The sequence below is a fragment of the Oncorhynchus tshawytscha genome, linkage group LG02 (assembly GCF_018296145.1).
Source record: "Oncorhynchus tshawytscha isolate Ot180627B linkage group LG02, Otsh_v2.0, whole genome shotgun sequence".
Classification (NCBI taxonomy): domain Eukaryota; kingdom Metazoa; phylum Chordata; class Actinopteri; order Salmoniformes; family Salmonidae; genus Oncorhynchus; species Oncorhynchus tshawytscha.
In genome coordinates, this window is record NC_056430.1 from 3,819,959 (window position 1) to 3,845,751 (window position 25,793).

The window sequence follows — 25,793 nt, forward strand, 5'->3', positions numbered from 1 at the left end:
TTTGTGAGACTGGTGTGCAACAGAAAACCATAGTGGTGCAGTGGAGTTCACCACAGTTCTCTGAAGAGAGCAGAGCTATCCAACACACCTTCAGATAGGCTCCGTTTCTCTTTGGACCTGTATCTCAGCCCTACAACTTGAGAACTATGGATTTGACCTCTGGGGTAGAGAAGGTGAGTGAAACACACTTGTAAATGTTTTCGTCATCAACATCAACACAAAATAAGTGTTAAAAAAAAAGTATAATTGTAGCAGCAACCACAATCTATGCATAGTCTTCCATATTTCCTGTTGTGTTTTCCATTGCTGTTCTGTACTAGTCTGTTTTTATGTGGAATGGTGGTGAGGGTTTCTTATAGGAATGCAAAACCAAAACCCTTCTTTTTTTTAATAAACTGCTTTCGGAAATCATTTAGACCCCTTCGCCACATGTTGTTACGTTACAGCCATTTCTTCCCCCTCATCAGTCTATACACCCCCCCCCCATTTTATTCAGACCCTTCGCTATGAGACTTTAAATTGAGCTCAGGTGCATCCTGTTGCCATTGATCATCCTTGAGATGTTTCTACAACTTGATTGGATGAGATGTTTCTACAACTTGATTGGATGAGATGTTTCTACAACTTGATTGGATGAGATGTTTCTACAACTTGATTGGATGAGATGTTTCTACAACTTGATTGGATGAGATGTTTCTACAACTTGATTGGATGAGATGTTTCTACAACTTGATTGGATGAGATGTTTCTACAACTTGATTGGATGAGATGTTTCTACAACTTGATTGGATGAGATGTTTCTACAACTTGATTGGAGTCCACCTGTGTTAAATTATATTGATTGGACATGATTTGGTAAGGTGCAGACACCTGTCTATATAAGGTCCCACAGCATGTCAGAGCAAAGACCACGGTGAAGCATGGTGGTGGCGGCAGCATTATGTTGTGGGGATGTTTTTCAGTGTCAGGGACTGGGAGACTAGTCAGGATGGAGGGAAAGATGAATGGAGAAAAGTAAGGAGAGATCCTTGATGAAAACCTGCTCCAGAGCGCTCAGGACCTCAGACTAGGGTGAAGGTTCACCTTCCAACAGGACAATGACCCTAAGCACACAGCCAAGACAACGCAGGAGTGTCTTCAATACAAGTCTCTGAATGTCCAGACAGAGCCCGGACTTCAACCCGATCTAACATCTCTGGAGAGACCTGAAAATAGCTGTGGAGCGACGCTTCCCATCCAACCTGACAGAGCTTGAGAGGACCTGCAGAGAAGAATGGCAGACACTACCCAAATCCTCAAATACAGGTGTGCCAAGCTTGTAGCGTCATACCCAAGAAGACTTGAGACTGTAATCGCTGCCAAAGTAGTGAGTAAAGGGTCTGAATACTGATAATTCTGTTATTTTATTAATTTGCAAAACTGTATGAACTTGTTTTTTTCTGTAATTACTGGATGATTAATGAGGGGGTGGAGAGAAACAATTTAACTTTTAGAATAAGGCTGTAACTTAACAAATTGTGTAAGTCATGGGGGTCTGAGTACTTTCTGTGCATTTTGTTTTGACCAGACCTCTATGGGTCATTTCAACTTATCTTTAATGGAAGGCTAAAAGAAAGTGTGCTACTTTTTGACTGGCCACGGTATGCATGTGTTGAACGGTGACATCGTAGTCTGATATTGGAACATGGACACATGAATACTGTACACACGATAACATGTACACATGGATTTAGTACTGTAGATATGTGGTGGAGTAAAGGCCTGAGGTCACACCGTATGTTGTGAAATCTGTCAATGTATTGTACTGTTCTTAAAATGGTATAAACTGCCTTAATTTACCCACTGGAAGCGCAATGGGGATCCCATAATAAATACACATATTGAAAGCAGTGTCCTCTAACAAAGACTTTCCACTGGCTACGGTGTTGAAAGGTCTGTCCTCTAACTTGTCTATGTTGAGCTGCTTTAGACCGTTGGAAATACCAAAACTAAGCCACGACCTTTCTAAAATCGTCTCTGAAATAGCTTGACCGTCTCTCTCTCTCTCTCATAAGCTTACTTGACCGTCCCCACGGATGTATCCTGAATTCACACATTGTTCTGCTGCAGATGATGCCATTCAAAAAATACCTCTCCCTCCCCGTGGGAGGTGCCCTACTATTGACTAGGGTCCTGGGTAAAGAAGTAGTGTGCTAGATAGGGAATAGGCTGCCTTTTTGGGATGGCGTCTAGGTCTAGTCTGTCTCTGTCACAGCTATTCCTCCTGTCACACTAGAGACTAAGACGGAACACATCAATTCAACAGGACAGGCCCGTTAAAATACTTATCCAAATGTGTTCTTGTACTCCCACAATGTTGTCGTATTGACGAGTGACCCATTTAACTCTGGAAACGGTTCTGAACCCCACGCTGAACTCCTCGACTCCACAATAGGGAAGGAACGGATCACGAAAGACCCTCAGTGTTTCAGAAACGAAGTATTCCACAGTCCAATCAATAAACTGAGTTTTTGATGAACAGGAAGCTAGAATAAATACAATGTTACTACAAAAGAACAGTGTGGTATTTTATTCATCTACAATCGTCTCTCTATAGTTGATTGGATGTGTCAGCGTGTGCTTATTGGACACTAGAGGCCCTTGAGCTGACCCACTTCAGTTTAGATGTGGCCTCCTCCATCCGAGTCTTTCCTATGAGTTATTAGGCCCTTCAGTTCCCCAACCGGCTCTGGCTGAGTTCCTAACTTCATACTTAACGTGTTTAGAATGACAGCGCTGTTACAACATTACAGCCCTTGTCCTTTACAATGAAACAACGATCCTCCACACTTCCTTTGCTTTGCTCACTCTTCCCGTCCTACTAAAGCAACATTGGTTTTAAGGCACCATTTTTCTTATTTTCACACCCTAATGTTGCAATGGAAGTCTATTTACTTAATGTTTTTTCATAAAATATTTACAGAGAAATATGTAGCCAACATGTCATTATTTAGCAGAAATATGTAGCCAACATGTCATTATTTACGCAGAAATATGTAGCCAACATGTCATTATTTACGCAGAAATATGTAGCCAACATGTCATTATTTACGCAGAAATATGTAGCCAACATGTCATTATTTACGCAGAAATATGTAGCCAACATGTCATTATTTACGCAGAAATATGTAGCCAACATGTCATTATTTACGCAGAAATATGTAGCCAACATGTCATTATTTACGCAGAAATATGTAGCCAACATGTCACTCGTTATGTATTTATACTCCAAGCATAAAGACTGACTGGGTTATTGTGGCTCTATAAATCACTTTTTTTTCTGGTTTGAGAGAACCTGCAGCGTGTGTGTGTGAGATCGTCTAAGTTGTGTGTGCGCCACCTCCTGAACAACATTGTCATTCAGGCAGTTGTTTACTTTGGCGGTCTCATTAGTGCATAACAGACTCCGAAGTGGCTGCCTCACCCTGCCTGCGTTGACACCTATTTACCCTGACCGACGGCCATCAGAGCTGTGGATTATAAAAGGGATTTGATACCATGGTTGCCCTCCTAGTTTGTTTTGTTGCTCTCCTCTCTAATGCTGTCTGCTTAACCTTTTCAACAGACACCTTTCAGAACAGAAGGACTGCTTGGGGTTGGCACCCCTATGATCTCTGGCCAAAAGTAGTGCCCTATATAGGGATTAGGGTGCCAGTCCTGGTCTAATGTAGTGCACTATATAGGGAATAGGGTGCCAGCCCTGGTCTAATGTAGTGCCCTATATAGGGATTAGGGTGCCATTCTGGACGGGCCCTCTGTCCTGTGTGTCCTTCGAGTCCCCTGTCTCTGTCGTGTCTCTTCTCTGTATTCCTGTGACGGACAGCATGATCGATGATGGTGCTTTGTACATAAAGCAGAGCTGGCTTTGGCAGTCCACTCTGTAACATCATGGATTATAAATAGACCAGGGTCAGGCGCACGATGCTCTACTCATTGGTGCCTCTTCAGAAAAGCGTCTCCGAGTAGGAGTGCTGATCTTGGATGAGTTTTTTTGCCTTTTAGATCTCAATGAATGAGAGTACTGTGGCTAGTGAAAGTATTCACCCCCCTTGGCATTTTTCCTATTTTGTTGCCTTACAACCTGGAATTAAAATATTTTTATTTTTTTGGGGGGTTGAATCATTTAATTTACTCAACATGCCTACCACTTTGAAGATGCTAAATCTTTTTCTTGTGAAACAAACTGGAAATAAGACAAAAAAACAGAACTTGAACATGCATAACTATTCACCACCCTACTTTGTAGAGCCACCTTTTGCAGCAATTACAGCTGCAAGTCTCTTGGGGTATGTTTCTATCAGCTTGGCACATCTAGCCACTGGGATTTTTGCCCATTCTTCAAAGCAAAACTGGTCCAGCTCCTTCAAGTTGGATGGGTTCCGCTGATGTACAGCAATCTTTAAGTTATACCACAGATTCTCAATTGGATTGAGGTCTGGGCTTTGACTAGGCCATTCCAAGACATTTAAATGTTTCTTTGTTGCCTCTGATTAATGCCCTTCTTGCCTGGTCTGTGAGTTTTGGTGGGCGGCCCTCTCTTGGCAGGTTTGTTGTGGCGCCATATTCTTTACATTTTTTTTATTTTTATAAAGGATTTAAGGGAGCTCTGTGGGACGTTCAAAGTTTCGGCTATGTTTTTATAACTCAACCCTGATCTGTACTTCTACACAACTTTGTCCCTGACCTGTTTGGAGAGCTCCTTGGTCTTCCTGGTGCCACTTGCTTAGTGGTGTTGCAGACTCTGGGGCCGTTCAGAACAGGTGTGTTTTTCTATTTCTATATATTACTGAGATCATGTGACACTTAAATTTGCACACAGGTGGACTTTATTTAACTAATTCTGACTTCTGAAGGTAATTGGTTGCACCAGATCTTATTTAGGGGCTTCATAGCGAAGGGGGTGAATACATATGCAAAGGGGGTGAATACATATGCAAAGGGAGTGAATACATATGCAAAGGGGGTGAATACATATGCACAGGGGGTGAATACATAGACAAAGGGAGTGAATACATATGCAAAGGGGTGAATACATAGCAAAGGGGGTGAATACATAGCAAAGGGGGTGAATACATAGCAAAGGGGGTGAATACATAGCAAAGGGGGTGAATACATAGCAAAGGGGGTGAATACATAGCAAAGGGGGTGAATACATAGCAAAGGGGGTGAATACATAGCAAAGGGGGTGAATACATATGCAAAGGGGTGAATACATAGCAAAGGGGTGAATACATAGCAAAGGGGGTGAATACATAGCAAAGGGGGTGAATACATAGCAAAGGGGGTGAATACATAGCAAAGGGGAATGAATACATAGCAAAGGGGGTGAATACATAGCAAAGGGGTGAATACATAGCAAAGGGGGTGAATACATAGCAAAGGGGGTGAATACATAGCAAAGGGGTGAATACATAGCAAAGGGGGTGAATACATAGCAAAGGGGGTGAATACAAATAGCAAAGGGGGTGAATACATAGCAAAAATGGGGGGTGAATACATAGCAAAGGGGGGGGATCAATACATATGCAAAGGGGTCAATACATATGCAAAGGGGACTAAAACAACCTGGCTCAGGTGAATACACATGCAAAGGGGGTGAATACATATGCAAATGGGGGTGAATACATATGCACGCACCACTTCAGTTTTTTTATTTTTTATTCTCTGAAACAAGTTTTTTTTCTTTCGTTTCACTCCACCAATTTGGACAATTTGTATGTCCATGACATGAAATCCATTCAAATTACAGGCTGTAAGGGAAACAAATAGGAAAAATGCCAAGGTGGGTGAATACTCTTGCAAGGCAATGTATATGAGGGGGGGATTCTAGATCAGTACGCTTTGTGAATAAGGGCCATAGTCTCTCAGAACAAGGAACCCCCCCCCACCCATCAGGCTTTGTCCAACAGAGAGAGACTAAAACAACCTGGCTCAGGTCCCAAGTTAAAATAAACATCAAGTTTATTCTAAGCCGTTCATTCATGAGCTTGTTGGCTTGTTTAGACTGAGTTGAAGCATTTAAGGAAGAGTTGGCTTATAGTCCGACCACACACTACAGATACTGGAGGATCACGCGTTCAGACACACGGTGTGTAAGCAATAAGGCACCTCGGGGAGTTAGCACGCTGCTGCAGGAGACACAGGACAGGGCTGCTTCATCAACGGGATCGTCCCTGTACAAACTGCATACAGATTAACACACACACAGTTTGCGGGAAGTTTTCTTTTTTTCCTCAATGCTTTCAGGTTACTATTGGATATAATTGTGTCAACAGTCATGATTTTTATTTTATTTTTTTTCAGTCTCGATGACATCATTCTAGACGTGGTGTATATGTAATCCGTGACATCACTCTGCTCAACCTTCTAATGTTTTAGGAGTCTAAAATGGTGGCTGTAAAAAATGTAAAATATATATTTTGTTTTTTTTAAACATTTTTTTTGGTTACTACATGATTCCATATGTGGTATTTCATAGTTTTGATGTCTTCACTACTAATCTGTGTGTGTACGGCCCTGTGAGTGTGTGTGTTCTATATGATATGCCAATGGTATTAAACAACGCATGTGTGTCCATGTATACTGATGATTTCAACCGTGAAGATGGGGAGAGGTCTGTCCGTAATAAAGAGATGCTCTGCATTCCACAAAGCATGTTCCTGCAGTCACTAATTTTATCTTGATAATTCCCAGGTCCAGTGCTGCAAGGAAAGACCTAGTGATACTGCAGCTGGCCCAGAACAGAGCGGCACGTTTTGTAAACAGAGGGCTGTACATCAAGGAAATGTACAGTATTTTACAGAGCCATGAATTGCATGGAACTTCCAATTTATAAACCTCAAATAAACATTAAACCTGTTTTTTTTTTTTAAAACAACAGATAAAGCAAAACTTCACCTCTCCTCCATGTGACCTACTTGTGTGTATGTACTGACATGTAGCTGATAGATGCACACACACACACACACACACACATGTTACTGTTTTTGAACATATGTCAAGTATTTTTTTTTAATCTGTAAAGTATGTTTTGTTGTGACCCCAGTAAGACCAGCTGTTTGTTTATTTTCATTTAACCAGATAGGCCAGTTGAGAACAAGTTCTCATTTACAACTGCGACCTGGCCAAGATAAAGCAAAGCAGTGCGACACACAACAACAGAGTTACACATGGAATAAACAAACCTACGGTCAAGGCTAATGAGGATCCTAATAAATCGCGTCCTACAGGGTTGTTTATGAGGCTACGAAGCTTTCAAAGGGCTCTGAGGCTCAAGTCCACTGAGCGTTTCCCTCCCTGTATTACTTGTCTAATCATTTGTCTCTCTCTCTCCTCTCTCTCCCCAGATGTGGTCAGCGGCTGTAGTAGAGAAGGTGTGTCTGTCATGTAAAGGGATCTGCTCTGGATTCCTCCCCCATTCCTGGAGGTAATTTATCCCCAACGTTAAAACACACACAAGCAGTGGTGTAAAGCAGGATGGCTTCCTAAGTTTTTCTAGTTCCCTTTAGTTCTCCCCTAACGGTTCTGGAATGTTTTGCTCCATTTTCCTCGACTGCCTCGCTGCCGCCGATGGCCATAATGGAGTGTTTTTGTTTGGAATATATATTATATATATTATATATATATTATATAGTGGAAGATGAATGGTCCTGAAATGTTGTCCTTTCACCAAATGGCACCCTTTCCTTAGACTACTTCTGACCAGAGCACCCCTAAAGGGCCGGGTAGAGGGAACCACTGTTTGCCCCCCAATGGGCCGGGCAAACAGTGGTGCATTATATAGGTAACGGGGCTATTTGGCACTCAGCCACCTACTAATCGATGATATTCACACCGTTCTAAAACTGACCAGAATCCACTGCTCCCATTCAACTCTTCCTAAGAAGTATTTTATGTGTTTCTTTTTTTTTTTAGCTTTGGGACTAAACTACTTTTGATAGTTGTTCAGTTGAACCAAACAAAAATAGATTTTGTTTTATTGCTGTGGATATGGGGAGGTACTTCCTGTAGATCTTTTAGTTGGAAAACTTGAAGGATGAGTCCAGAATGCTTCTAATATCCCATAACTCTTTGCATGAATGAGAAATTCTAGACATGAATCAGTTTATTTTCCAAAGCTTGTGAATATGACTCGTTCTAACCTATGTCTCCAACCTAGGCCGGGGTATTGAAATCCTACCCTATGTTCCGGAGCACTGCTGGTTTTCTGTTCTACTTGATAATAAATGGCACACTCCTGGTGTCCCAGGTCTAAATCAGTCCCTGATTTAGAGAGGAATCACCCACCTGGTGTCCCAGGTCTAAATCAGTCCCTGATTTAGAGGGGAATCAGAACCGAGCACACACCCATCCATCACAAAGAGTGGAAGTGTTTTGTACAAGAATGTATGTTAGCTATTTTGTATCATCACCTGTTCTGCCCTGTTCTACTCTGCCCTGCCCTGTTCTACCCTGTTCTACTCTGCCCTGCCCTGTTCTACCCTGTCCTGTTCTACTCTGCCCTGCCCTGTTCTACCCTGACCTGTTCTACTCTGCCCTGACCTGTTCTACTCTGCCCTGTCCTGTTCTACTCTGCCCTGCCCTGTTCTACTCTGCCCTGCCCTGTTCTACTCTGCCCTGCCCTGTTCTATTCTACTCTGCCCTGATCGGTTCAGCCCCCCCCACCCCATCAGGAAAGCATGCAGGGTGTCCAGACCCTGGAGGATGACTTTACCTCTTCATATGACCTATTCTCTGTCTCCAGAAAAGCCTGTACCCAGTGTGGGTGCGGTGTGGAAGACCACGGTCACAGCTCAGACCTGGAGGACGATCACAAGATGGGTCGTCTCCTCGCCAACTCCAAATACGTCCACCTGACAGCCAAGGTGGTCTTTTGATTTGATGCTTTTGAACATTTTCAAAACCACAATTCAGGTGTATTCACTGCATTTCATATCTTCAAGGAGATTAAGTTGTTCTGCATCCCTGGTAAAAGACGTCTTCTGCCGTCAATGGGACTTCATCAAATAAATATATCATGTTATTTTATTGGATAGAATAGAGCAGGTCTGGGCAATTCCAGTCCTCGGGGGGTCTAATTGGTATCCCCCCCCATCCCTAGCAAACACACCTGATTTTTAAACTATTTGCATATTTAACTAAAGAACACGAATAGTTGATTTTTGGAGTTCGGTGTGTTGGCTGGGGGATAAAAAGTGACTGCAGTCAGTCAGTCCCCCGCCCCCCTTGAGGAGATACCCAAGCCTGGATTAGAGAGACATGAAGGATAGAGGAGAACTAGCACAGGGGGTCGGCGTGGAACCCAGCTACAACAGGATGTGTATTCTGGAGCCATCAGTTTAGACCCTCTGACCACCTGAAGGCTATAAATACATTTCCGTTGTGTAACAGGTGAAGGGCATCCGAGTGTACAAACGTAACCGTATGGTCATCACCAACCCTGTGGTGTCCAGGAAGGACCCCACCTTCAACACCATCACTTATGACTGGGCACCGCCAGGACTCACACAGAAACTGGTGAGGAGGGAGGGAAGGGATGGAGGGAGGGAGGAAGGAAGGAAAGGAGGGAGGGAGGGAGAGAGACTTTACCTGTTGGATTTAGTTAGTAAATCTGATTGGTAAGACCCACCCACCAAAAAAACTATTTGACTAAAGAACACGATTAGTTGCTTATTGGAGTTCGGTGTTAACGCCATCACCTACGACTGGGCACCGCCAGGACTCACACAGAAACTGGTGAGGGGGAAGGGAGGGAGGGAGAGGGACCACTTTACCTGTTGGCTTGAGTTAGTGAAAGTGCGTAGTTATACTGCATTGAATTTAAATTCCATGGTGGAGGACGGAAGCCTGTCCCATTCTGGCGCTCGGGAAGGAAAGAGGAAGCTGAAGCCACAGCAGCTGAAATGAAATAATAATTTCACGTCCCCCTGAGGGAGGGGGGGGGTCACCCTGACACACAGTGGGCACACTTCCTGCATGTCAGCCGACGGAAGAACCACACAAGGTTTATTTCCAGACCTTATGTCTTTCTGTCCTGCTAACGCGCTCCTCTCTGCTCTGACACGAGGCCTCGGGTCCCTGTGGACAAAAGGCCTGGTCGGACCTGGTCCAGCTCCTACATTTTTAAAGAGCTCCATTAAAGATATGCTCTTTTCCAGAATAGGTCCTGACTGTAACAGCAGTGAGCCTCAGCCAGAGGCAGCATTGAGGTGTGATGTCGTAGAGGTCAACACGGTTCCAGGCATTTCCCACCTTTAGTCAATCAGAACTGATGGTCCGTCCACAGCCACCATCACCACAGAGCCGTATGTTTAGAGTTCGGCTCTTTTAGATTAGTTTTCTTCTTATTCTAGATATTTAGTTACGTAGCATGTTTGTTTTTCTGCTTATTGTCCCTGAATAAGAAGAAATATGCTACATACCTGAATAAGAAGAAACATGCTACATACCGGAATAAGAAGAAACATGCTACATACCGGAATAAGAAGAAACATGCTACATACCGGAATAAGAAGAAACATGCTACATACCGGAATAAGAAGAAACATGCTACATACCGGAATAAGAAGAAACATGCTACATACCGGAATAAGAAGAAAAACAAACATGCTATGTACCTGAATATCTAGCATGTTTGTTTTCTTCTTCTAGATATTCAGGTACGTAGCATGTTTGTTTCTATTCCCCATTTAATGTTAATGGGGAGCTCAGTGGTGGATAAAGTACCCTGTTATATACACCATAAACTCAAGTATTTGATCAGTTAAGTTGGCTGATGTTGATCAACATTTCTCTGGCTAGCTAACGGAGAATGTAATCTAGCTAGCAAGATGCCTAAAAATGATCACCTCAAACTTTCCAAATGCCAGTTGTTTTTCGGGTTACAGCTCATGAAGTATGGTTTATCACCTTCTCACCCCCGGTCTCCGTGGTCAGGCATCTCACCTACCTCTCCGTTATCGATCAGGGGTTGCTGTCTTTCCAGAGCCCTGGTGCTGTAACTAGCACATCGGTTGTCTCTTCTCTCTTCAGTCGTGTGCTGCGTTCTGTTGTGTAAACGATTGGCTGAGCCTTGGATACAGCCAGTAGGGATCCAAAGCCCCCCCCCCTCATGGGATCTACGCGAATGACCAAGATCACCTATTTTTTTAAATGTAAAATGGCGAATGTCACCGAAAGGTGACTAGTTCGCTTCCCTGACGGATACCCTTACAAAAACTACTTACGTAGTGCTTCAAAGTATTTTTTTTACTTAAGTACTTTATACGACTGGGGAAGCTAACATGGCTACTATAGAATGCTGTAGTGTCATGTTAATGTAGAAACCTTAATGTTCCAACTGTAGAATGGGCTCTGCATCACCTAGTCTGACCTACGCAACAGAAAACTACATCGGATCGAGAGTTTCATTTCATCTGTAATATGATCTAAGTGTAGTCTTTGCTATGCATTTTTTTCTGACACTGTACAGCTGATGTATGTTTCTGTTAGTGGTACAGTGAATATTAGTGGTCTCTCTATAAGAATACCTCAGTTGTATGATGCAGTGAGAAACAGGATCCAGCCTGCCTGCTAAAGCCTGTGTGTGTGTGTGGGCCTGTCTCCCTCATGCTCTTAAAGCCAGGGCTTCCAGGAATCCTTCATCAGGACACACTAATGACAGGCATGAGTGAGCTTTACCCCAGGATTGTAGAGTGGTGGAATGGTGAGTGGTGAGCTTTACCCCAGGATTGTAGAGTGGTGGAATGGTGAGTGGTGAGCTTTACCCCAGGATTGTAGAGTGTGAGGCAGACAGAGAGTAGTGAGCAGAGCTTACCCCTTAAAGAGCGCTGTAGCCCACCCTATCCATCCTAGATGTGCTTACAAAGAAAACCTCAGTCACATTGGGTTTTCTGACAGACGTTTACTATTTACAGAGGCTGTTAGGAATGTGTTTGACATCTGTTATTAGGGGAGAGATGAAGGATGATTGGCTGTTTTGAGAGACTAGCTAGATACGTTTTTGTTAGATGGAGAGAAGAGGAATAGTGGTGTGCCAGGACACAAGTGCTGACAGAAGAGAAGCAGGGTTGTCCTAGGTCACAGCTGTGGTTTGGTAGGCCCAATAGTCGTGGTGGTTGGCTTGATTAGGGAAGTAGGGATGGAAGGCTCTGCTAGCGAGGCAACATTGTGTTGACAGCAGCCTGAAGGCTGAAGGGGAGAGTGATGGTCCCCCAGCTCTCTCACAGCACTGTGAGGGTTAGCTGATTGGCCAGCACTGTGGAACCGCTCTGGAATGTGTGTGTGTGTGCGTGCCCCCCCCCAATAAATAAAAATGTCTGCCAAGAGGTTTTATTTGTCTTAACGCTAGTTAAACTGCTCTTAAAGTGGTGGTGTTAAACATCACCATAAAGGCTGCTCTGTTAATAACAACGAGTCAGTGTTGCAGCGTGGGTAATGCGGTCTGCTGCGGTGTGGGTGTGTATGGGGCAGCACAGGGCGATGGGCCTCGGAGAACTACAGTATGAATGGACCTCTCTGTGCTCTGTTCCCTAACAGGGACCCTGTCGATTAGAGCAGTGGTTCCCAACCAGGGGTAATCGGGACCCCTGGGGGCATTTGGTCTAGCCACAGGGGGTAAAATGCACACGAAGGGGGGTAGGATTCTAGGAAGAGAAATTCAGTTGGAGGTACAGTAACTGATTTTAAAGGTTAGGAACCACTGAACTAGAGGTTGTGTTTCTCCACTACCGGGAATGGGGGAACACGCCGCGGTTGTCTCCCATATGGCCCTGGTCTAAAGTCGTTCACTACGTAGGGGATAAGGTGCTGTTTAGGTGCCGCCGTAGGGTGTAGCGCAGTTTCTTTTTTAAAAGGCTTTTCTCATGTTAAAGGAACCAAATCTCAGGTCCCAAAGCCACTTCAAGCTGCTGCTGACTGCAGTCCTTATTTTTAACAAACAGAACCAATCAAAGATGAAACTGTACCGTTTTAGCTGAAGCAAAATACTCAAGTACCCAGCTCCTAAATGTAACACACATACTTGTCTGGACATGTTAGATCTGGGGCTATTGTTGGGAAGGTGATTCTACTAATGTTATATACTCAGTCTGTAACTTGTAAAGCGACGGGGATTTGTTCATTTAAATGTCATGATTTTTGTTTTATTATGGAACATGAATTGCATCATTCAAGTCAGGAGTGTGTCCCAAAAGTGATGAATTAATGGAGCCCCTCAGAGCGATAGTTGATATGAGCGAGGGGGTGGTTTAGGATTTACGGCCTCTCTCTCTTCTTACTCCCTCTTTCGGTCTTCACTCCTCTTTCTGACCCCTCTCCGTCCCTACCTGTCTCTCTCTCTCTCTCTCTCTCTCTCTCCTTTCCAGGCCATGCTGTATATGGAGTTGCTCCCAGAAGAAAAGCGTCCTGTAGCAGGGACTGAGGGAGCGATGTACCGGCGCAGGCAGCTGATGAGACAGCTGCCTGTCTACGATCAGGACCCCTCCCAGTGCCACGGGCCACTACCAGAGGATCAGGTTAGATTTTGATTTGATCCTCTATTTTTTTGGATTTGTCCACATGTTTGACAGTAGTTTCAAACCTCACACCTGAAAGAGACGCGATTTGATATGAAGAACCTTTTAAAAGAGCGCAGACCCATTATTTATTTTAACATTTGACCTGAATTGTTATTTAATTAATAAATATTAAGCTTCACTTGCAGTAATAAACATTACATTCATTAAATCATTGTTGATGTAATATACATAGAACACTTATTTCCCATCGTTGGTCTTGTTCCTTCCACCAGCTCCAGGCCATGTCTGTCTTCATGAAGCGCTACAAAGAGGAGGCTCTTGGAGTAGGGGAGGTGGCGCTGCCTGGGGAGGGAGGCGCTAACCCTCCGCCCGTCGTCAAAGGAGAAAAGCAGAAGGAAGGAACTGGGAATGGGCAGGCCACCAATGTCCAGCCAGACCCTGTTGATACTCCTACCACCAATGGGACTGACTGCTGTAAAAGTGAATATGTAAGTCTCATTGTCCAGCCAGACCCTGTTGATACTCCTACCACCAATGGGACTGACTGCTGTAAAAGTGAATATGCAAGTCATTGTAATATGCAAGTCATTGTGTCATTGTAACTACAATATTTACAGGAAGGTTTGCTTTAGCTTGCCTGACGTGTCAGATGGGTGGGTTTTGCAGTTTTTGGGAGTAACTATTCGATTGGTTCCATTAAGCCAGGCATGCTCAATCAAGCACAGATTAAGTATTTGAAATGATTTCTAATAGTACTTGAACCCAGGTCTGTTTTGACCCCGTCTCTCACCTTGTCCTCAGGCTCTGCCTGCTCTGAAGAGGTGGCCTCCTACTCCACTCCAAGCCTTAGGCTACTTTACGTTTCTCTTTCATTACTCCATTCCTTACTTTTCTCTATCAGCACCCCTGGACTTTGAAGGAAAGATGTTTTCCTACAAGAATAATTTGAGTTTAAAAAAAAATATATACATCTTTGTTTTGACATTCATATTACAAATGCTTAGTTCTCTTCACATTTTAATTCTGTTGAACCATAAAGTTGACAGGAGTTAAGATTAGATTGGTGTGGGTGAAAATCCAGCACTTTAAGGAAGAGGACATTAAACATATGTATACAGTTGAAGTTGGAAGTTTACATACACCTTAGCCAAATATATTTAAACTCAGTTTTTCACAATTCCTGACATTTTAATCCTCGTAAAAATTCCCTGTTTTAGGTCAGTTAGGATCACCACTTTGTTTTAAGAATGTGAAATGTCAGAATAATAGTAGAGAATGATTTCAGTTTTATTTCTTTCATCACATTCCCAGTGGGTCAGAAGTTTACATACACTCAATTAGTATTTGGTAGCATTGCCTTTAAATTGTGTAACTTGGGTCAAATGTTTCTGGTAGCCTTCCACAAGCTTCCCACAATAAGTTGGGTGAATTTAGGCCCTTTCCTCCTGACAGAGCTGGTGTAACTCAAATCAAATCAAATTTATTTATATTGCCCTTCGTACATCAGCTGATATCTCAAAGTGCTGTACAGAAACCCAGCCTAAAACCCCAAACAGCAAGCAATGCAGGTGTAGAAGCACGGTGGCTAGGAAAAACTCCCTAGAAAGGCCAAAACCTAGGAAGAAACCTAGAGAGGAACCAGGCTATGTGGTTCATTAACTGAGTCAGGTATGTAGGCCACCTTGCTCGCACACGCGTTTTCACAAATCTTCTATGGGATTGAGGTCAGGGCTTTGTGATGGCCACTCCAATACCTTGACTTTGTTGTCCTTAAGCCATTTTGCCACAACTTTGGAGGTATGCTTGTGGTCATTGTCCATTTGGAAGACCCATTTGCGACCAAGCTTTAACTTGGTCGCAACCTGACTGATGTCTTGATGTTGCTTCAATATTGCTTCAATATATCCACATAATTTTCCAACCTTATGATGCCATCTATTTTGTGAAGTGCACCAGTCTCTCCTGCAGCAAAGCACCCCCACAACATGATGCTGCCACCCCCGTGCTTCACGGTTGGGATGGTGTTCTTCGGCTTGCAAGCCCTCCCCCTTTTTCCTCCAAACATAATGATGGTCATTATGGCCAAACGGTTCCATTTTTGTTTCATCAGACCACAGGACATTTCTCCAAAGTACCATCTTTGTCTCCATATGTAGTTGCAACCGTAGTCTGGCTTTTTTCTGGAAGTTTCTTCTTCTTTGCTGAGCGGCCTTTCAGGTTATGGTGATATAGGACTCGTTTTACTGTGGATATAGATACTTTTGTACCTGTTTCCTCCAGCATCTTCACAAAGTCCTTTGCTGCTGTTCTGGGATTGATTTGCACTTTTCGCACCAAAGTACGTTCATCTCTAGGAGAAAGAATGCATCTCCTTCCTGAGCGATATGACAGCTGCGTGGTCCCATGGTGTTTATACTTGCGCACTATTGTTTGTACAGATGAACGTGGTACCTTCAGGCCTTTGGAAATTGCTCCCAAGGATGAACCAGACTTGTGGAGGTGTACAGTTTTTTTTTTTCTGAGGTCTTGGCTGATTTCTTTTGATTTTCCCATGATGTCAAGCCTTGAAATACATCCACAGGTACACCTCCATTTGACTCACATGATGTAAATTAGCCAATCAGAAACTTCTAAAGCCATGACATAATTTTCAGGAATTTTCCAAGCTGTTTAAAGGCACAGTCAACTTAGTGTATGTAAACTTCTGACCCACTGGAATTGTGATACAGTGAAATAATCTGTCTGTAAACAATTGTTGGAAAAATGACTTGTGTAATGCTCAAAGTAGATGTCCTCACCGAATTGCCAAAACTATAGATTGTTAACAAGAAATTTGTGGAGTGAGTTGAAAAACAAGTTTTAATTTCATCAACCTAAGTAAACTTCCGACTTCAACTGTTTGTATTTAACTCCAGGTAATGTAGATGTAGTGTATTTTTCTCCTGACTGGAACGAGACATTTTCCCTCGTCAGATTCTGTTGCTGCACACACAGCTTGCTAGCAGTTTCCTATTGGGTAGATGGTAAGGCTTAGGTGAAGTGGGGAAAAACAGGGCCTGGAGGGTAGGACAGGTATCTATCAAATGTTATTAGTCACATGCGTCAAATACAACCGGTGAAGACCTAGTGAAATGACGACAAGCCAATAACCAACGATGCAGTTTAAAAAAAATATGAATAAGAAATAAAAAGTAGTTAAAGAGCAGCAGTAAAATCGCGAGACTATATACAGGATATATAGGATAGTTCAATGTGGAGGCTATATACAGGGTGTTACGGTACAGAGTCAATGTGGAGGCTATATACAGGGTGTACCGGTACAGAGTTAATGTGGAGGCTATATACAGGGGGTACCGGTACAGAGTCAATGTGGAGGCTATATACAGGGTGTTACGGTACAGAGTCAATGTGGAGGCTATATACAGGAGATATATATACTGCTCAAAAAAATAAAGGGAACACTTACACAACACAATGTAACTCCAAGTCAATCACACTTCTGTGAAATCAAACTGTCCACTTAGGAAGCAACACTGATTGACAATAAATTTCACATGCTGTTGTGCAAATGGAATAGACAACAGGTGGAAATTATAGGCAATTAGCAAGACACCCCCAATAAAGGAGTGATTCTGCAGGTGGCAACCACAGACCACTTCTCAGTTCACTCTAGTGGTAGCATGAGACGGAGTCTACAACCCACACAAGTGGCACAGGTAGTGCAGCTCATCCAGGATGGCACATCAATGCGAGCTGTGGCAAGAAGGTTTGCTGTGTCTGTCAGCGTAGTGTCCAGATCATGGAGGCACTACCAGGAGACAGGCCAGTACATCAGGAGACGTGGAGGAGGCCGTAGGAGGGCAACAACCCAGCAGCAGGAACGCTACCTCCGCCTTTGTGCAAGGAGGAACAGGAGGAGCACTGCCAGAGCCCTGCAAAATGACCTCCAACAGGCCACAAATGTGCATGTGCCTGCTCAAACGGTCAGAAACAGACTCCATGAGGGTGGTATGAGGGCCCGACGTCCACAGGTGGGGGTTGTGCTTACAGCCCAACACCGTGCAGGACGTGGCCCAGGGTTCCTCCTAGTGCAAGACAATGCTAGACCTCATGTGGCTGGAGTGTGTCAGCAGTTCCTGCAAGAGGAAGGAATTGATGCTATGGACTGGCCCGCCCGTTCCCCAGACCTGAATCCAATTGAGCACATCTGGGACATGTCTCGCTCCATCCACCAACGCAGACTGAGTTGCACCACAGACTGTCCAGGAGTTGGCGGATGCTTTAGTCCAGGTCTGGGAGGAGATGCCTCAGGAGACCATCCGCCACCTCATCAGGAGCATGCCCAGGCGTTGTAGGGAGGTCATACACTACTGAGCCTCATTTTGACTTGTTTTAAGGACATTACATCAAAGTTGGATCAGCCTGTAGCGTGGTTTTCCACTTTAATTTTGAGTGTGACTCCAAATCCAGACCTCCATGGGTTGATGAATTTGATTTCCATTGATCATTTTTGTGATTTTGTTGTCAGCACATTCAACTATGTAAAGAAAAGTATTTAATAAGAATATTTCATTCATTCAGATCTAGGATGTCTTATTTTAGTGTTCCCTGTATTTTTTGAGGTGTGTATGTATGCATGTTTATATCTTGTCAATCATTTCGGTTAATTTTGTATTGTGAACAATCATTTTGGTAACAGGCATATACAGCACACACAGCAGATGTATGCAAGTAGTTCACATCTGAAACAGACGCTGTCTTCTAGCTGTCAGATGAAAACATCTGATCTCCAAAACAGCTTTTACACGTAGTTACAGTTTTTTTTTTTCAATCCACCCGACAGTGACGAGTTAGGTCGGATTAGGATTCTTGAACCCATAAGGAAGCGGTGAATGGGTTGTCCTCACACACTGAGGTCCAAATGGTTCCCTTTTATAGTACACTACTTTTGACCAGGGCCCACGGGGCTCTTTGACCAGGGCCCACGGGGCTCTTTGACCAGGGCCCACGGAGCTCTTTGACCAGGGCCCACGGGGCACATTTTGGGACATAACCTTGTAAGTGCCTGTAGGGCCCTTGTCTTTTCACCCTAGTCAGTGCCTTTTGTGGATGGTGATAAAACCAAGGATTTATGACTCATTGAGGCAGTCTGTGTTCAGCTGCTAGGAAAGGATGTGTTTATGCCCTGTTAAAATATCATCTGAATAGACCCTGCTGGCTACAAATGTCTTACAAATGGGGGAGTAGGAGTTCTCTCTCTGTCTTTGTCTCCATCTGTTTGCTTCTCTCTCTCGGTCTCTGCATCTCTATCTCTCTCTCTGTCAGCTCAAGTCCAAGGACAATCCTTTAGCTTCAGATGTTAGTCTCACTACAAAGTGACTGTATGTTGACATTGCTTTCAACTGATTGTCATTGTGGCTCCATCGAACTTCCATAGTACGCAGGCCATCATTACGAGAGAGGACGACAGAGGACAGAGAGCAGTATGAAAACGACTTTAAAGGCTGCCTAAACATCTGCCTTTGATTGCTTATATCATAACATGGATTACACCATGTTTCGGGCTTGGCCTTAGTGCTGTTTGTGGTGATGTGGGCTTTGAGAGAGGACGACGCACGATCATCATGTTGTGTGGATGGGACAGTATACTGTCCCAAATTCCTGTGGTGTCAATTTGCTCAATGGAATTGTTTTTTGTCTCTCCCTGTTCCCTCTTATTCCACATTCTCCCTCGACTCTCCCCTCCTACAGCATTGCAGTGGTTGCGGGGAGCTCGCCCCCCTGGACAGTCCTGTGGTGTATGCAGAGTGGGCGGGCTACGACAAGCAGTGGCACCCGACCTGCTTCGTGTGTTCAGAGTGTGGAGAGGCTCTGGTGGATCTAGTGTACTACTGGAGGGAGGGAGAGCTGCTCTGTGGAAGACACTACTGCCAGAGGACCAGACCACGCTGTTCAGGATGTGATGAGGTGAGGGGGGGTGGAGTAGGGCTGCTCTGTGGAAGATGGGCCAGAGGACCAGACCACGCTGGGGTCTGACGAGGTGAGGGCTGCTCTGTGGAAGATGGTACTGCCAGAGGACCAGACCACGCTGTTCAGGGTCTGACGAGGTGAGGGGGGCGGAGTAGGGCTGCTCTGTGGAAGATGGTACTGCCAGAGGACCAGACCACGCTGTTCAGGGTCTGACGAGGGGTGGGGCGGAGTAGGGCTGCTCTGTGGAAGATGGTACTGCCAGAGGACCAGACCACGCTGTTCAGGGTCTGACGAGGTGAGGGGGCGGAGTAGGGCTGCTCTGTGGAAGATGGTACTGCCAGAGGACCAGACCACGCTGTTCAGGGTCTGACGAGGTGAGGGGGCGGAGTAGGGCTGCTCTGTGGAAGATGGTACTGCCAGAGGACCAGACCACGCTGTTCAGGGTCTGACGAGGTGAGGGGGCGGAGTAGGGCTGCTCTGTGGAAGATGGTACTGCCAGAGGACCAGACCACGCTGTTCAGGGTCTGACGAGGTGAGGGGGGCGGAGTAGGGCTGCTCTGTGGAAGATGGTACTGCCAGAGGACCAGACCACGCTGTTCAGGGTCTGACGAGGTGAGGGGAGACTCATAGGATGAACATTAATGTCCCAACGGGAAAATTGTCTTTGAGACACAGAACTGCTGTATACAAAATAGACACTGTACGGTTGTGGCCAAAAGTTTTGAAGATGACACAAATATAAATTTTCAAAGTTTGCTGCTTCAGTGTCTTTTAGATATCTTTGTCAGAAGTTACTACGGAACTATGAAGTATAATTACAAGCATTTCCTAAGTGTCAAAGGCTTTTATTGACGATTACATGAAGTTGATGCAAAGGAGTCAATATTTGCAGTGTTGACCCTTCTTTTTCAAGACTTCTGCAATTCGCTCTGGCATGCTGTCAATTAACTTCTGGGCCACATCCTGACTGATTGCAGCCCATTCTTGAATTTGTGGGTTCTTGTTTGGTCACCCACCTTGAGGATTAACCACAAGTTGTCAATGGGATTAAGGTCTGGGGAGTTTCCTGGCCATGGACCCAAAATATTGATGTTATTTGAACTCAATCAGCTTGACAGTGCTCTCCAGCCTTGTACTCGTCAATACTCACACCTGTGTTAACGAGAGAATCACTGACATGTCAGCTGGTCCTTTTGTGGCAGGGCTGAAATGCAGTGAATGTTTTGGGGGGGAATTCAGTTAATTTGCATGGCGAAGAGGGACTTTGCAATTCATCTGATCACTCTTCATAACATTCTGGACTATATGCAAATTGCCATCATACAATCTGAGGCAGCAGACTTTGAAAATTTATATTTGTGTCATTCTCAACGTTTGGGGCACGACTGTACATTACACACTAGACAAAATACATTAATTGAATGAGGGATTCCAGTGCTATTCATTCTGATTCTATGGAAGACAACCGCAGACACGGCATCTCTGCAGTCAGACACGGCATCTCTGCAGTCAGACACGGCATCTCTGCAGTCAGACACGGCATCTCTGCAGTCAGACACGGCATCTCTGCAGTCAGACACGGCATCTCTGCAGTCAGACACGGCATCTCTGCAGTCAGACACGGCATCTCTGCAGTCAGACACGGCATCTCTGCAGTCAGACACGGCATCTCTGCAGTCAGACACGGCATCTCTGCAGTCAGACACGGCATCTCTGCAGTCAGACACGGCATCTCTGCAGTCAGACACGGCATCTCTGCAGTCAGACACGGCATCTCTGCAGTCAGACACGGCATCTCTGCAGTCAGACACGGCATCTCTGCAGTCAGACACGGCATCTCTGCAGTCAGACACGGCATCTCTGCAGTCAGACACGGCATCTCTGCAGTCAGACACGGCATCTCTGCAGTCAGACACGGCATCTCTGCAGTCAGACACGGCATCTCTGCAGTCAGACACGGCATCTCTGCAGTCAGACACGGCGTCTCTGCAGTCAGACACGGCGTCTCTGCAGTCAGACACGGCGTCTCTGCAGTCAGACACGGCGTCTCTGCAGTCAGACACGGCGTCTCTGCAGTCAGACACGGCGTCTCTGCAGTCAGACACGGCGTCTCTGCAGTCAGACACGGCGTCTGCAGTCAGACACGGCGTCTCTGCAGTCAGACACGGCGTCTCTGCAGTCAGACACGGCGTCTCTGCAGTCAGACACGGCGTCTCTGCAGTCAGACACGGCGTCTCTGCAGTCAGACACGGCGTCTCTGCAGTCAGACACGGCGTCTCTGCAGTCAGACACGGCGTCTCTGCAGTCAGACACGGCGTCTCTGCAGTCAGACACGGCGTCTCTGCAGTCAGACACGGCGTCTCTGCAGTCAGACACGGCGTCTCTGCAGTCAGACACGGCGTCTCTGCAGTCAGACACGGCGTCTCTGCAGTCAGACACGGCGTCTCTGCAGTCAGACACGGCGTCTCTGCAGTCAGACACGGCGTCTCTGCAGTCAGACACGGCGTCTCTGCAGTCAGACACGGCGTCTCTGCAGTCAGACACGGCGTCTCTGCAGTCAGACACGGCGTCTCTGCAGTCAGACACGGCGTCTCTGCAGTCAGACACGGCGTCTCTGCAGTCAGACACGGCGTCTCTGCAGTCAGACACGGCGTCTCTGCAGTCAGACACGGCGTCTCTGCAGTCAGACACGGCGTCTCTGCAGTCAGACACGGCGTCTCTGCAGTCAGACACGGCGTCTCTGCAGTCAGACACGGCGTCTCTGCAGTCAGACACGGCGTCTCTGCAGTCAGACACGGCGTCTCTGCAGTCAGACACGGCGTCTCTGCAGTCAGTCTGCAGACACGGCATCTCTGCAGTCAGACACGGCATCTCTGCAGTCAGGCACGGCATCTCTGCAGTCAGGCACGGCATCTCTGCAGTCAGGCACGGCATCTCTGCAGTCAGGCACGGCATTTTGATCCGTTTTTTTGGTTCCCTAGAGAAACATTCTATCCAATAAAGAACCCTTAAACACATCCTTTCTTTTTCTCCTCCGGTTTGCAGCTGATCTTCTGTGAGGACTACAAGAAGGGGGCAGATGGCCGGGCGTGGCACCAGGACCATTACTGCTGCTGGCGGTGTGGCCAGAGTCTTGACAGCCCCTGTTCCTGTCCCCAAACACCCAGCCCCAAGCCGTAACCAAGACCGCTTCTGACAGTTCCTGTACCCAAACACAAAGACCAGTTTGACAGGCCCATGCTCTTTACACCATACACCAAGACTGGTTTAGACTCCCCCTTTACCCACCCACCAGCAAACTCATTACACCAAGGCTGGCCATCTTCTAGAGATAAAATCACATAATATGTATATGATGTCACTGAGCTAACCCTTCTCTCGGGGACCTACAGTACCCCTGCAGGATTTCCATTCATGTCCTTTTTAAACCTTTATTAAAGTCCTCAGTGATTGGTTGTGAACTAAGGGCTCTTCCTTAGAGGCTGAAATGCATACATGACTAGTCATGGGTGCCATGTTAGAATGCAGTAACTAGCTTATATTGGCTAAGTATCAGGTAGTCATTAGGAAGGGCTGTCTCGGGAGGTTCACCACTATACATTATCCAGAAATACACTATATATACAAATGTATGTGGACACCCCATTCAAATGAGTGGATTCAGCTATTTCAGCCACACCCATTGCTGACAGGTGTCTAAGCACACAGCCATGCAATCTCCATAGACAAACATTGGCAGTAGCATCGCCTTACTGAAGAGCTCAGTGACTTTCAATGTGGCAATGTCATAAGATGCCACCTTTCCAACAAGTCAGTTCGTAAAGTTTCTGCCCTGCTAAAGCAGGTCAATAGTAAGGGCTGTTATTGTGAAGTGGAAATGTCTAGGAGCGAAGTGGTAGGCCACACAAGCTCACAGAACAGGACCTCTGAAAATCGTCTGTCCTCGGTTGCTACACTCACTACCGAGTTCCAAGCGGCCTCTTGTAGCAACGTCAGCACAATAACTGTTCGTCGGGAGCTTCATGAAATGGGTTTCCATGGCCGAGCAGCCGCACACAAGCATCACCATGAGCAATGCCAAGGGTCGGCTGTAGTGGTGTAAAGCTCACTGCCGTTGGACACTGGAGCAGTGGAAATGTGTTCTCTATGAATCACACTTCACCATCTAGCAGTCAGACGGAAGAATCTGGGTTTGGTGGAAGCCAGGAGAATGCTACCTGCCCGACTGCATAGTGCCAAATGTAAATGGTCTAGGGCTGTTTTTCATGGTTCAGGCCCCTTAGTTCCAGTGAAGGGAAATCTTAACGCTACAGCATACAATGACATTCTAGATGATTCTGTGCTCCCAACTTTGTGGCAACAGTTTGGGGAAGACCCTTCACTGTTTTAGTATGACAATGTCCCCGTGCACAAAGCGAGGTCCATACAGAAATAGTTTGTTGAGATCGTGAGGAAGAACTTGACTGGCCAGCACAGAGCCCTGACCTCAACCCCATCAAACTCCTTTGGGATGAATTGGAACGCTGACTGTGAGCCAGGCCTAATCGCCCAAGATCAGTGGCCGACCTCACTAATGCTCTTGTGACTGAATGGAAGCAAGTCTCTGCAGCAATATTCCAACATCTAGTGGAAAGCCTTCCCAGAAGAGTGGAGGCTGTTATAGCAGCAAATGGGGGGCGGGGGGGACAAACTCCATATTAATGCTCATGATTTTGGAATGAGATGTTGGACGAGCAGGTGTCCACATACTTCTGGTAGTGTTTCCTTGTTATGATGTGTGCTCTTCTCAGTGAGCCTACGTCTACTGTACTCTAGTACTTTATGCACTGGCTCAATGATTATCATCAACAGTCTCCACCTCCCTCACATTGCAGCAGGGTGGAAAATGGACCCAATTTTCATACTTGAGTAGAAGTGAAGATGCCTTAATAGAAAATGACTCAAGTAATCGTGAAAGTCACCCAATAAAATACTACTTGAATAAAAGTATTTGGGTTTTAAATATACTTTATCACAAGTAAATGTAATTTATAAAATATACTTAAGTATCAAAAGTATAAGTCATTTCAAATTCCTTATAAAGCAGACCAGATGTTTTCTTGTTTAATTACAGAGAGCCAGGGGCAAACTCCAACATTCAGACATCATTTACAAAGGAAGCATGTGTGTTTAGTGAGTCCACCAGATCAGAGGCAGTAGGGATGACCAGGGATGTTCTCTGTTTAGTGAGTCCTCCAGATCAGAGGCAGTAGGGATGACCAGGGATGTTCTTTTGGGTGTCAGGGGAAAATGGATGGAGTAAAAAGTACATACTTTTACTTCACTACATTCCTAAAGAAAACAATCTAACGAGGCAAGTCAGTTAAGAACAAATTATTGGACTCCCAATCACGGCCGGATGAGATACAGCCTGGAATCAAACCAGGGACTGTAGTGATGCCTCTTACACTGAGATGCAGTGCCTTAGACCACTGCGCCACTCGGGAGCAGTATAAACTGTTGAGATAAAGTTGTCAAAATTATAAAAAGTGAAGTATAGATACCAACAAAAAAAAACTACTTAAGTACTTTTCACCACTGTGCAGCAGCATGTCTTCACTTGTTAACTGCCTGCAACTTAATGCTCCTCCATGCAATCCATCTGAAGTTCTGGAGTCCTGGAGTTTTGTCTTGTAGTCCTGGAGTTTTGTCTTGTAGTCCTGGAGTTTTGTTGTGTAGTCCTGGAGTTCTGTCGTGTAGTCCTGAAGTTCTGTCGTGTAGTCCTGAAGTTCTGTCGTGTAGTCCTGGAGTTCTGTCGTGTAGTCCTGGAGTCCTGTCCTTATTGGACCAGATTCACTACCCAGAGCATTTGATAAAAGTAGTGCACTATACACTGAGTATACGAAACATTAGGAACACAGGCACTCAGACCTGCTGTCTGTCTCCTATTCATATTGGGTTTGTCTGTCACAGTTGTAGATAAAAATGTATTTCTGCCTCTCAGTCATGAGGTTGTGTATCTTTATGATGTGTTGAAAGAATTAAGAAGATGATATAAATGTTATTTTTTGTAGAGCACCCTCCACTCTAGTGTAGTTTTGCTTCCTTTAAGAATGGTCCTAATGATCATTACAGTCCAGAGCTGAAAGAAGGTAATTAGCCTGATGTGGATCTATTTTAAAGATCAAAGACACTTCCTCTCTGGTTCAGAAGTTAGTAAGTCTTGCCAGAGATGGTCTAAAATGTTCTAACAGGCTTTGTCTCGCTTGCCCTCTCATATGCCTATGT

The 25,793-nt window shown here is 45.2% G+C and overlaps 1 protein-coding gene across 1 annotated transcript; it reads left to right on the forward strand.

Moving 5' to 3' along the window:
- Positions 1 to 22,987, forward strand: LOC112222130 (LIM and cysteine-rich domains protein 1-like). The gene is made up of 8 exons (XM_024384765.2): positions 1 to 173; positions 7,386 to 7,465; positions 8,783 to 8,903; positions 9,430 to 9,555; positions 13,404 to 13,553; positions 13,829 to 14,044; positions 19,308 to 19,523; positions 22,572 to 22,987. The coding sequence occupies exons 1-8, from the start codon at positions 147 to 149 to the stop codon at positions 22,704 to 22,706; spliced, it is 1,071 nt and encodes a 356-aa protein (XP_024240533.2). The 5' UTR covers positions 1 to 146; the 3' UTR covers positions 22,707 to 22,987.
- Positions 22,988 to 25,793: the final 2,806 nt, after the last annotated feature.

What these genes read in the sequence shown, in the direction of transcription:
- LOC112222130 (XM_024384765.2), top strand. Translation starts at nt 147, where the DNA reads ATGGATTTGACCTCTGGGGTAGAGAAG. An exon ending in GGCCACTACCAGAGGATCAG is followed by an intron (nt 13,554 to 13,828) that starts GTTAGATTTTGA and finishes TCCTTCCACCAG; the next exon opens with CTCCAGGCCATGTCTGTCTT. An exon ending in ACTGCTGTAAAAGTGAATAT is followed by an intron (nt 14,045 to 19,307) that starts GTAAGTCTCATT and finishes CCCCTCCTACAG; the next exon opens with CATTGCAGTGGTTGCGGGGA.